At 49.3% G+C, this 12,640-nt stretch overlaps 3 protein-coding genes across 3 annotated transcripts; 2 read left to right on the top strand and 1 right to left on the bottom strand.

Moving 5' to 3' along the window:
* Positions 1-291: 291 nt before the first annotated feature.
* Positions 292-3,882, bottom strand: H6S33_011542 (uncharacterized protein; the record flags this gene model as incomplete). The annotated part of the gene is made up of 3 exons (XM_044842916.1): positions 292-3,347; positions 3,413-3,565; positions 3,687-3,882. 3 exons carry the CDS (start codon positions 3,880-3,882, stop codon positions 292-294), a joined length of 3,405 nt encoding a protein of 1,134 aa, XP_044696310.1.
* Positions 3,883-6,389: 2,507 nt separating this feature from the next.
* On the top strand, positions 6,390-7,135 carry H6S33_011543 (uncharacterized protein; the record flags this gene model as incomplete). Its single annotated transcript, XM_044842917.1, has 4 exons — positions 6,390-6,397; positions 6,526-6,595; positions 6,814-6,836; positions 6,958-7,135. 4 exons carry the CDS (start codon positions 6,390-6,392, stop codon positions 7,133-7,135), a joined length of 279 nt encoding a protein of 92 aa, XP_044696311.1.
* A 1,803-nt stretch (positions 7,136-8,938) lies between these two features.
* On the top strand, positions 8,939-10,561 carry H6S33_011544 (uncharacterized protein; the record flags this gene model as incomplete). The annotated part of the gene is made up of 4 exons (XM_044842918.1): positions 8,939-9,048; positions 9,266-9,286; positions 9,384-9,873; positions 10,118-10,561. 4 exons carry the CDS (start codon positions 8,939-8,941, stop codon positions 10,559-10,561), a joined length of 1,065 nt encoding a protein of 354 aa, XP_044696312.1.
* Between the last annotated feature and the right edge of the window lie 2,079 nt (positions 10,562-12,640).

A 12,640-nucleotide genomic window follows, 5' to 3' on the forward strand; every position in this document is an offset into this window, starting at 1 on the left:
AATTATCTTCATCCCGACATGACAATTCATGCTGCTCATGTCTGAACAAAAAAGAAAAAAGTATGGAAAAAAGTGGAATTGGAAAGAAAAAAATACGAAAGAAATGGGTCATAATGCACTTGCTCCAAAAAAACAGAACAACCAACTAACTCGCCAGCCAAATATCCTACAGGATATAAAAAGAAGGGTGTAAAAAAAAGTACGAAAAACCGCGTCCGAATAGAATAACACCTTTCATTACAAAATCAAGCAATATTATAAGACTCGGGAATAGCAACATTATTTAGTCTCCTACAACGCTGTGCCAGGTGGTGACATGGGACCAGGAGACATAGGACTGCTGAGCATTCCCTCGGACATGCGCCCATCGGGCGGTCCCTGCGGCATAATTCCTTGTAGCGAAAGTGGCTCACCAGGGCGTATTGCCTGTGGTCGTCGCCGCGCCTGAATCTGTGTTTCAGGTTCAATTGATTCCCCAGGAACAGGTGCATACAAGGGCAATTCAGAAACTTCTGTTTGATGAATTGAACCCTCCCGATGCCGAGTCGATGATTCCCCGTGATGTGCCGAGGCTTCCCTTTGGTGCAATGTAGTTTCCCTTTGGTTGCCCGAAATATCTCTATGCTGCATCTGAGGATCTCTTGGGACAGAAGCCTCCATACTTTGGATATCCTTTGGACTCACCAAGGCCTCCCTCGAATGCATCTGACTTAATTGCGTCTGAATATCCCTTGGGCCCGAAACATCCCTACCTTGCATCTCCCTTGGACCAATTAGGGCTTCCCTCAACTGCATATGAATATCCCTCGGACCTGATACCTCTCTCTTATGAATATCCCTCGGGCCCGCTGGAACTTCTCTTTGTTGCATATGGCTGTCCCTTGAACTAGAAGCCTCTCTTTGGTGCATGTAGCCGTCCCTGTGGCCGTCCCTGTGGCCGTCCCTATGGTTCCTTGGAAGATCTCTCTGGTGTGTTTGGCTGTCCCTTCGATCTGTCGAAACTTCTCTCTGGCGCGTAAGACCTCCCTGATTTGGCGCAAGCTCTCTTGGATGCGTCTGACTTCCACCCCTACTTAACGGAAGGTCCCTTTGATGAGTCTGGCTTTCCCTCGAAACCTCTCTCGAGCGCACCTGGCCTTGGTTGTCTCTTGGGTGTGCTACAGGTTCCCTTTGGGCGATTTGACCCTCCTTATGCTGTGCGCGAAGTTCTCTCTGGTACTGCTGTGCCTGAGTTTCCCTATAAAGAGGCTGGCTCTCTCTCATGCGTGCTCTTTCCTCGGAAGTGCGCGGCGTGTTCATTGGAGATGGGCGCACCGAAGCGGGACCGTGAGCTGGAACCGCTGGGGCAGTTGGTTGCATAGGGCCATGCATTGGTGCATTTCGGTGGTGTGGCTGCTGTGATTGCCGGTCCCGGCGGAAAATTCCATTGCCTTCCCTATCTCGAGGTGACTCTAGAATATGTTCTTGAGTTGGTTGTGTGGGGAGTGATACACTAGAGGGTGTTGGTGGTTGTACTCGCGGAGAACCTGGTAGCGGCATCGTCATTTTTGGTAGATTGTCCATCGAAATATGCATATCTTCCCTTCCATGTGGACGTCCATGCTCTTTTTGCTCTCGCTCTCTATCACATTGTTGCTGACTTTGCCTCCGCTCATTCAACTTTTGAGAGAGCCATCCCAGAGCGCTTCGTCTTTCCTCACTGTCACTCATGCCTGACGTTTCGCCACTAACACTCCTAGTCCGGTGTGGGGGGCTCCGAGATGTTCCTCTTATTCTCTCAGCTAGACTTGCTGTAGAGTTATGACCATGACTATGACCATTGCCAAATGTTGGACTAGTAGGTGCGAGATCCATCTTTTGCCCAGATAACCTCCATCTTGATCGCCTCTTCTTCTCGGGAGAGTTTGGGGGGTTTGCAGTGTCTGAAAGTTCGTGAGAACTGCTCTGGCTAGCAACGCTGGAGGTAGTTGAAGGGGTCGGCGACATTGCCGGCATCAGAGTTGCTGACGAAGCTGCTGAATGAGGAGCATTGCCCTGTTGCGAAACACCAAAAAAGCTCAACATGGACGTAGTTGGAGCTGTATGAGGCTGTTGTGAGGCCTGCACAAGCGTGTCTCCTCCTATAGAGGGAGGTCCGTGTCCATTTTGAATGGATGGATTACTGGCGTTAGCCTCGCCTCCCAAGTTAGTCGTTGAAGAATCAGCTGAATGAGTGGTGCTGCCAGGTCTCTGTTTCCTCAACTTGTTTCCAGTCCTTTGGTGTGGCTCCGGCGACAATCCTGCGAAAAAACTTGCAGCAAAATTACGCTCCTTGGTTGGGGTAGTCACTGTTCGCTGCTGTGCTGGCGGGACTTCTGTGTTCATTGGAGGAGGAGGGGCAGTTCTCGGGGGTGCTGCCATGGGTTTTACAGTCTTGGAACTATCATCGGAGGAGGTTGTTACCGGAGTAGCATTATCACGCGCTCGCCCTCCGACAGAGGGAGATCTCGAGATGGAGTTTTTATCCATGGCCAAACCTCCTCGGGGCGAGCCTGGAGTTGAGTTATTCTCTCCTCTAAAGGTTACCGGTGACGTATTGGGCGACCTCTTTGAAGGAAGTGTATTACTCCTGTTTAACCCTCCACTATTATTTGAAACGATTGGACCACCGGCAATAGACCTCTTAGATGTAACAGAAACGTTTCTTCGGAGGTTGCCATATTTCCTAACGTCATCTGCCCCAGCACTCGAGTTTGACGGAGATCTACTAAGCACAGTCTTTGCGCGCCGTGGGGACGCCGGCGCTGCCGGGGCAACGGGCACACTGAGGTTATCTACCGCTTCGGTTTCGGGATTCCCTCGCATTCCCAGCAAAAAGTGATCCTGGTTGGTAATAAGGAACACTAGTACATCCTGAGATAACTTGTAGTCATTGGGTGACATGTCATGTGTTGGGTGATTTATTAATCCCGGCTGAAAGATGGCCGCCAAGTTGCTTGCGGTCATCAAATTTTGTTCAGCTTTGGAGGCAAAAACAGCCAAAAGATCCAGGATGTAGAGAAGCAGCTGTCTATTAAGTGCAGGAAGCTTGCCGATGAGATCTTGGTAGGCACGGATAGCTGCAAGGGCGTCGAAATCTTCCTGCGCACACTGCAATGGTTCACGAAACCGGGCATAAAAATCCAGTGGAATAATCGGCTCGGGTAATTGATTTAGATATCGACGAAAAATATTCGCCGCATCATGGACGGTATAACCAGCCCAGTCCAGTCCCTTACCGTACTTGTCCGGAGAATTAAAAATAGTTTGCAGGTCCTTTATCCTCTTTGCAGACCCGCTTAGTCGAAAGATTCCCTCAACGTTGGTAGCTGTTTACAGGGACTAGAATCAGAACATTGTATTGGGAGGTTAAGGCTGAACCTGGGGGACTCACCTTTTTCTTTTAGGAAAACACCGCATTTGGCGACCACAATTGGAACATAACCATATATAAATTGCTCGCCGTTTCCGTCCGTTAACGAAATCGCAACATTGGCGTACTTGATACTTTTACTTAAGGGTACTCCAAATATACCCGGTGTGTGGTCTAAGGCAAAAAGTGAGCTACAGGGTCTCTTAGGGCAGCGGGGGGAGCTTCCTAATGAAACTCTGTAGAAATGCAGGATTTGTGGGGGGTTGTGATTGGGGAAGAGGTCATAGCACTGTACCCTTATCCCCGCCTTCTTTTGGAGCTGCAGGCTTCTTTTTAAACTTTTCCCACCAAGTTGTTAACGATACCTTTGCTGACGGTGGTGAGGATCCATAGTTCACCACAGCTGGATGTGGTGGTGGTTGGTCAACTCCAGGTGGAACTGGCGCGTATTTCAATGCAGGATGGGGGGCGGTAGGTGGTAATGATGCCATTTTCTTCGAGACTTGACGAGCCGAAGCGAAAGCCCTCTTTCCCGAGGATTCCGCTTGAGTTGAACTAGTGCGCTCGTTCCTGGGTGTACTAAGGATCTGTACAATAGTATTTCGAGCTGAGAAATTTTTACGACGGAAGATTTAGATTTGGCCCTTTGGTCGTCTTGCTTTTAATCCGTTCTTTCCCAATCTCTTCCTATCGAGACCAAACTCGGTGAAAAGAAATGGAAAAAAATATTAAAAAATAGAGAGAAATTCCCCGTGCAGCGATTGAATGTATGGGAATGCGTCCAGCACGGTAAACGGCAGCTGGAATGGAACGGTTACTGGAGACGAAGTGTGGTAACAGACAGGCAGGATCAAGCGTGATGGGTTGATAATGTTCGAGCGATAAAATGTACTAGAGCAGTGTGAACGACGCTGATCCTGTGGGGTAGATATGTATGGTAAGTTATATGTGCTATGCAGGCATGTAGATTTATTTGATATGTGAGTGGCCAACAGATATGCCGACAGACAGAAGCGACTCGGAGCGGTAGCAGCCAGTCGAGTGAGGGGAGACAGAAGGATGATGGGATGGAATGGAATGAAGATGGAGGAATGAGTTTTTTGGTTTGAAGGGGAGTAACGTACCAGTACTGAACAGTACAGAATACAGAGTACAGAGTGTGAGGGCTTGTAGAGTTTTGTGGGAGGTGTTTAAGGTTTGGGGGGGGTTATAGAGAATAGGATAGATGGGCTGTGATCTGAGGTAGGAATAGAACAGACTGTCAGTCAATCATTCAATCAAATCAATCAGCGAGTGAATGACTCTGTAAACGTTCAAGTCCTCTGTCTCGTTCGGAGACACGGCTGAACAAGACAAAACGTTAAATGGGGAAAGCAGTGCGGCGGAGATATATTGCTCTCGGTCGGAGCTGCCTGGGTGGTGTCGTGCCTGGTCCTGCACTGACTGGCGGCGCGGGGGGTGAGGGGGGGGGGGGGGGGGGGAGAGTGTGGGATTAACTTCTTGAGGGAATGAAAGGAATGGGCTGGGAAACATGCAGTACATACCAAATGACTGTAGATAACTCTACGAGTTTAGTGCAGTGCAGCGCAGAGTAGTAGAAAGATGCGAACACACACCAGACAGGAACATACACACAACAGTAAGCAAGCAAGCAAGACAAGGGATGATGCTGAAATGCTAGGGAAGGATCGTTCAACGTTCAACGACAGGTCAGGACAGACGACTCAACCCCCAGGAAAGGAGCAGCAGGACTAGGTGTAGGAGCACAGCAGCAGTAGGCAGCGGCGCTCCACTCAGGGCTGAGCGCGCTCGGGAGCAGAAATAAGACTTGGTCCCTCTTTTTTTGTGGGGCTAGGCTGAGGAGGCACGCCGAGGCCCTAACTTCAGCGATGATCTGAGTCCCGACTGGCTGAACAGAGGCACGGTCTTGCTGACTGATGCGAGCGTTAGTTTGTGCGACGGGGGATGAGGAGAAGAGTGAGGGAGAGAGAGAGGGTCCTGGCGGCCAGAACAGTCCCTCCGATGCGTGGAAAGATGGGGAAGTAAGTCGGTGATCTAGATGATGATCGGTCTTTAGGTCAGGGAACTTAGGGAAGAGAGCAGCAGTAGCAACACAAACAACCTCAACCTGGACATGAATATGGAATCCTCACTGTGGTTGGTGTTGTGTTGCGTGTCCGCGTGCAGTGCAGTAGAGTGTTGAAAGGCAGGAAGGCAGGGGGATAGGAAGACGCCAAGAACACTGGTAGAGGTAAATGATCCCTTCTGCCCCAATAGTAATAATAGCAGCTCTAGTAACGGTCCCTGCTTTTCAAGAACTCACTCGCTTCGCCTATTTTGGGTCGAGAATTTCCTCCCCCTCCCCCCCCAGACAGACATGGTTGATCACAACTCGCAGGGCATGACTTGAACTACCCTTACCCTAGTCGCTTCCTGTTCACCTCACCATAAAACTTGGACTTCCAGTCGGTACGTATGGAGATAGTACATGTGGGTTAGTTACATGTATGTAGTATTAGAGTAGAGTAATCGTACATACGTGCTGGGATGTACACATCTACATGCACATAATTCCAGACTTTCCAGTGTTGCTCTGCATACCCATGTAACATGTTCGACATAATAATCTGCTTAGACACTGTACTCTGTTCTCCCTATGGCTCTTCGGCCCTCCTCTAGTAACACTCAGATCAGATCTTCGTAGGCCTTCCCCAAAGCAGGGTAAGCGACACAAACTCCGTAATCTGATCCGCGTGTCTTGCCACGGTCAATCAGTTTCCAAGGATTCCTTCCAGAAACTCGGAGGTCGAAAATCGCAAGGAAAAATTATTCCGGTTTTTTTGTGCGTTTTTATCCCACCCTCGGCCCTTTGCAACCAGATCGTCATCTCGCCTACGTTCGGTTCAAGCTACTAGACATACAGAGACTCATCCATCAATTGTTCGCGATTTGAACACACCACCCACCACTCCCAACCCACAGAAAGCAAGCATACGCAATGGATTCGTGAGTTCTTCCCACTCATCCCCCCCACTGACTGATCTGTCTCGCCTCCGCCCCGGATCAGGTCGTTGTCACTTTGGGCTCTTCCACCCCTCCGAAAGCGTTCTTTCTAACAAGCCCCGCCACCATAGCCTCTCTGCCTCCGAACAACGTGAGTTCCAAAATGTCATCGAGAGACGACAGATGAAAGACTTTATGCAGGTATGTCCGAAACTCCCAATAGTGTTTCATGGCATTAGGCCTTATTAGCATATTCTTTATTCCTTTGTTCCGTCATCATCATTTGTTAAAATTAGGCCTAATGCACTTTCCCCCCTCCCACTCAACTTCCACTCCCGTGCCCTGGCTTAGATTGAATTTTGATTATTACACGGGAGCGTCTTGCTAACTCCCGGGTTCCGTTTCGTTTCTGTTTATAGATGTACTCGAAGCTTGTTCAACGGTTTTTACTCCCCCGAACCTTGCTACAAACACAACTATCACCACCGAAGCGGCGTGGGGGGCGCAGGGCAGTGTGATTATTTATGAACGATAATAGAATCTGACGTTATTGGGTTATACAGATGCTTCGATGACTGCGTTAACGACTTTACATCAAAAGCCGTCTCTTCAAAGGAGGAGACCTGCATCGGCCGGTGCGTTGATAAGTTCATCAAGGCCAGCGAAAGGACAGGACAGCGCTTTGCCGAGCAGAACCAGGCAATGGTCCAGGGCGGTGGGCCCGGCATTGGTGGTAGATAGGCCTTGGATTATATGGTTTCCACGCCGGATTACACTGGAATTTAATGTCACTTCAAGAAAGAAGGGGAAAAAATGAGTATCAAACGTTACCGAGTTCTCGCATACCTTGGATACGGCCATGTAGGACTACGGGAAGGCCTGTGATATGACGCCCTGAGAGCGGGTAGATCATGAGTTATGCCGGCATGAATAACCACCGGCGTAAAATCGTAATCCGTGTGGGAAATCCCCTGGGAAACTAGTAAACTCGGTAAGGCTGGCAATCATCCACAGCCCCGTCGCGGCCTTTCTCCACGAGTGAGAAAAGTGTCACGGCAAAACATAGGTCACCTGTAAACTCGAATAGCAAGAAACCAGTGAAATATGTTGCTGGATAAATGTAGCCATAAACATCGCGGCCGAAGGCAGGGGAAACCGCCCAATGTAATGGCGCAGAGTGCGACATTTATTATTTACAGATCTCTTATCTAGATCTCGAGCAAAGGGCAAAAGGAAACATTCCCAGAGCTCTGGCTCCATACACGTAGGCTCCACGCACGTGCCATATTGGATACCGACTCCATGTTACTACTGGCCATGGTAGTATGATGTGTATGATCTCTGGATCGAATCGCAGCTTTTCAAACAAATCCAATCAAACATCATTTCCCTGATTCAACCTCTCTGCGTTCAAACCCCACCCTGTCCCGTGCCTTGCCAATCCCGCACCAGTGGTGGGTGGTGGTGATGTGACGCCATCAAATATCTGCTGTTTCGGACCCCATCAGAGAGAGGAAAGCAATTTGAGGTTGTGGGTTTTTTGATGTGTATGTATAATATGGGCATGGTAGCTTGTCAAAGTGTTGCTGGACCACTGTATCGATAAGCTACATAGAAATAAATGTGAGAGCTATCGGGATTGCCTTTTTCTACAGGACTCTCTCCTCGGCCTCCCCATTCAGAGCACAAACATGGCAATTCGATTCCTTACATGGAAGCAGGTACCGTACAACAAAGAGCTGTCAAAGTGCGATAGGGTATGAGATCAGATCATCTCGATCCCATCGCAGGGAAAGAGTGACTGACGTTAGTGAACCATATGAACGAACCATGGATGGATCCATGGAACCTTGATCCCTCGACAGCCAGCAGGCGAGCAGGCAGCCAATCCATTGTTAGTGTAGACTCTTTCTTTTTCGCTCACTCCTTTTTATGGCGCACCTCGTCGTTCAGTGCGGGAAAAAACAACACCAACGACGAAGAGTGAGGAGGAGTACCTACATCCTGTAGTGAGTGAGCGTGCATGAGCGAGCGAGTGATAACCGCCCCACCTATAGACAGCACTTTGATAAACCAGTCCCTTAAATAAAACTCACTGACCGCCGTAGCTTATCGTAGCTATCTTTTTTTTTTTTTTTTTTTCTCGCTCCCTCCTGCAAATCTGCCCTGCCTGATCTACCCCGCAAACGAAGCTCTAGATCCTTCTTCCCCCCGCCTCGACTCGTCCCCTTTTTCTCCCCTTCCCTTTTTTCTTTTCCCATTAATATCAAGGCAACAAATCAGTTGTTTTCTGTTTTTTTGTTTTCTTTGAAACCGTGTTTATTCTGAAACCCGTTTTCTTCTATATCTAATCTCCTACACATTGTTTTGTTTATTGTTCTATTTTTCTATATTTTTTTTTCTTTAACAACCTTAACAGCCGCTCTCTTCGCCCTTGGTCTACTACTGCTGCTTCAGCTTCACTGCTAGTACTACTACTGCTGCTGCTGATACTGATACTGATACTGCTGATACTGATACTGCTCTGTCACTTCCACTGCTCTAATGGCCACAGCGACTGTAGCGATCCTGTCCCCAGGAGAGATGGGTGCTGGTATCGCCCGTCTGCTGCGGGCCTACAACTTTCGCATAATAACGAGCAATTCCGGTCGTAGGTAGTAAACGAAACCCCTCTCTCTCCCTCTCTGAATCTCTCTCCATCTCTCTCTTTTTCTCTCTCTCTTCGATCCTCTCCTCCTCTTCCTCCTGCCCCCCGCTTTTATATGCTTACCCACCACCTCTCCCCCTGCCCCTCTTCTCCCCTCATCCCCCCTCATGCGCTGTTACAATTAAATAAACCAGAACCAAATAACCCATTGAATAACATGATAGACCCAGTGCCACAGCTTATGAGTAAATTCTTCTTCTTCCTTGCTCGTCCTGCCTGTTCTGTTATTCCAGTGATAGTCTAGTTAACCATTGTCCCTCTTTCCCTTTTCCCCCGCCGCAGTTCCTACACGACCGACCGCGCTGCCGCCTGCCAGATCGAATTTGTTTCCTCAGACGTAGACCTGATCAACCAGGCCGACTTTATCCTGTCCGTCGTGCCACCCTCCGAGTCTCTGCCCACCGCCCGGCGAGTGGGCTACGCATACACCTATGTTGCGCGGGGCAACAAGCCGCCGCTCTACTTTATCGACCTGAATGCCACCTCGCCGGGGCTCGCCGAGCGCATCGAGGAGGTGTTTGCGCGGCCCGGAATCATCAGCACCGGCGTCAGGTTCGTGGACGGCGCGATATTGGGCGCCCCGCCAGAGTATGTGCAGACGGCGGAGAACCCGGGGGGCGCGTGGAGGAAGCCGAGGATTGTGGTGAGCGGGCCGGAGAGATTGGTGGGCGAGGCGGGGCAGAGGTTGGAGGAGGCGCTGGGGTTGAAGTGGGTGGGGGACCGGGTGGGGCAGGCGAGTGGGCTGAAGATGTGTTTTGCGTCATTGACGAAGGTTTGTATTACTTCTCTTACTATTGCTATTACTATTATTGCTATTACTGCTATTAGAGCAGATGATATTGGGATGGCTATAGGGGCTGGATGAATGGCTCTTTTGCTTTTTTATATCTCCAATTTGCTGTCTTGCCCCGGGCCCTTCCCCCCTTTCTTCACAATCACATACTCTCACTCAGCTCTGCATCACACAAAATCACCCACCCCCGAATAACGTGCAATTCCTAACATTTCCATATTAGGGCCTCAACGGCCTTGCCATCCAATCATTCACCACTGCCGCCAACCTCTCCCTCCTCCCCGAGCTCAAAGAAGAAATCTCCGCCTACTTCCCATCGCTGCTCGACTTCCTCGAAAAGTCCGTCCCGGCCACGCCGCCCAAGGCCTACCGCTGCGTGCGCGAGATGGAGGAGATTGCCGACACGCACTCGCAGACCGGCTTCTCCCGCGCGGTGTTCTCCGGGATCGCAGAGGTGTATCGTGGCGTTGCGCAGGACGACGAGCTGGGCAAGGAACGCTTCGACAGTAGGAGCAGGGGTACGACGGTCGAGGACTTTGCCGAGTGTATTAGAGAGGGACTGAGTAGAAAGGAGGAGGAGAATAATAGGGCGAATGCGGCGGCGGCGGGGAAGGAGTGGATACAGCAGCCGCCGGGGAGAGCGGTGGAGAGGATGTTGGTGGATTGATCATTGGTAGGGCTGGGCGAGGGCTGGGCGGGGCCGGGGTAAAATTGTGTGGCTTGAGCTGTGATGAACCAAGAGTTTGAGGTTTGATGAAGGGGGAAATTCAAGGGAAAGGGAAAAGGGGGGAGGTGGTTTGCATTTGGGAGTTGCGTTTCTTTTTTTTTTTTTGCTTTCTTTTGCTTTCTTGCGCAGGCTTGCGGATGGGTTGGAGGTTGTTTGCTGAGCTAGGGTGCGGGTATTTTTTTATTTTTTTCATTTATTATTTTCTATCTTATTCTATACGCCTTCAAGTATTTTTTGTAAAATTTGTATCACAGTAAATATTCCCTCTGGCCCGTGCGTGCGTAGTAGCCCCGTAAGATTCGCTATGTAACAGTAACGGAGCCTTTTTTGATTGATTGGCTGATAGTAACGTACCAGTACCTACACCTTAAGTACTCGCTATCCACAAATAAAAACATAAACCCTATACCACCAGAACCTTAAGCTTCGAAAAGCACACCATACACCTTATTACCCGGTTCTCTATTTTTACCCACCACCATTAAGGCTTCAAACTATAATCACGCAGGTCATGCATCCTTCGCACAGTCATCAAGCAGGAACCCGCGCGAAGAGGTTAAGTTATGCGTCAGTTAGCGAGTGTGGTACGACATGGATACAGTCATCGCGGGTGCGCGGTCGAGTGATCGGTCATGATACGGAACAGGTTTGGTGGATATAGTAAAATAGTGGGTTTGGAGCTGAAGGTTATGCACCTTTTAGGTCTGGGAGTGTTGGGGATTTCTGGTGACCTTTGAGTTCTTGCGGGGGCTTTCGTGTGGTTGTTTGCGGGGCAAACTCAGAGTGTAGTGCTAAAGTTTGTTTTCTGTGCTCGTTGGGTTGAGATTGGTGCATCGTGTGAGGATGACGGTAGTACGTAGTCTAAGCAATGTACATTAGCTCTAAATTCTCCATAGATACTCTAATCTTGAAGTGTAATCAAGATATACACTCACTAACAAGCTTAGGCCCGGAATTCGATGTTGTCTATCGCGGCAGTTTCGATTTTGGTGGCCGATGGTTCCATCGTGAGATAATTGCTCATTTCAATGGAGATAAGTTCTCTGAAGACATATATCGGGGGCGGTTTCGGCCATGTGTGTATTGGTTGTAGACACCCTGTCAGCTGTAGGATAAGTCGTTATATGATATCAATAATCACTCGTTGAACCGCAACTACTGTGAAATGCACTAATTCTTCGTTGCAAAGCTACCTCTTCCACGGCCATATTACCCCTCTTATTAAAATCAATGTCGTATATATAAAACAAGAGTACCGTGACGTAGCTTTCTTCTTGACTTGTAAACACAAACATGATCGATCGATCATGATCATGAACCATCACTCGGACATACCTAATGTTTCTGTCCAGTCCTATTTCAATTGCAACCACATAGCAAAAGAAATCTTTCCTTTTTCCCCTGTAGTGTGTATCCAGTTCAGCTGAAATCGTACGTAGATACCCTAGACCCAGTCTCCAACTAGCGTCCAGCAGCTGTCTACGGGGGCTGGATGTGCAGCGCGAGCGGGAAATGAATCGTATGATGAGCTTTGGTGATACGTGTTGTGAGGTGATTGCGGTGATGTTGAGGCCGATCAATGGGTAATGCCGGGCCCATGCTGTAGGCGCTGTGCGGGCTGGGGTGTTTAGGATCGGGTTATAATAGCTAGGGCTATATCACGAGTACACTGAGCTAGCCTGCTACTCCTCCACCACATGTAGCTTCGAAGGTTTTCGATTCGTTTGCTTTGGATTCACGGGAATGGGGGTTGGGTATTGTGGACTTCGTGGTTTCGTGCCCAAACTGGTTTACTGCAGGCAAACCTAGAAGCGTATATTCACATCGCAACGGTTTTCATATCATAAACGACACCGTGCACGCCCGGTACTGGAGACTCCTCAATTCCGTGGTCTGGGCTCAATTGATATCGAATACCTCAAAGCCCAACCCTCGATCGTGGGTGACAGCTCATGATGGGCATGACTGAGTGATTCACCATGATTGGCTCAGTTATCTTTTTCCGATCGATTGAGTAAG

Source organism: Morchella sextelata (assembly GCF_020137385.1).
Source record: "Morchella sextelata strain SCLS chromosome Unknown scls_6, whole genome shotgun sequence".
Lineage (NCBI taxonomy): Eukaryota > Fungi > Ascomycota > Pezizomycetes > Pezizales > Morchellaceae > Morchella > Morchella sextelata.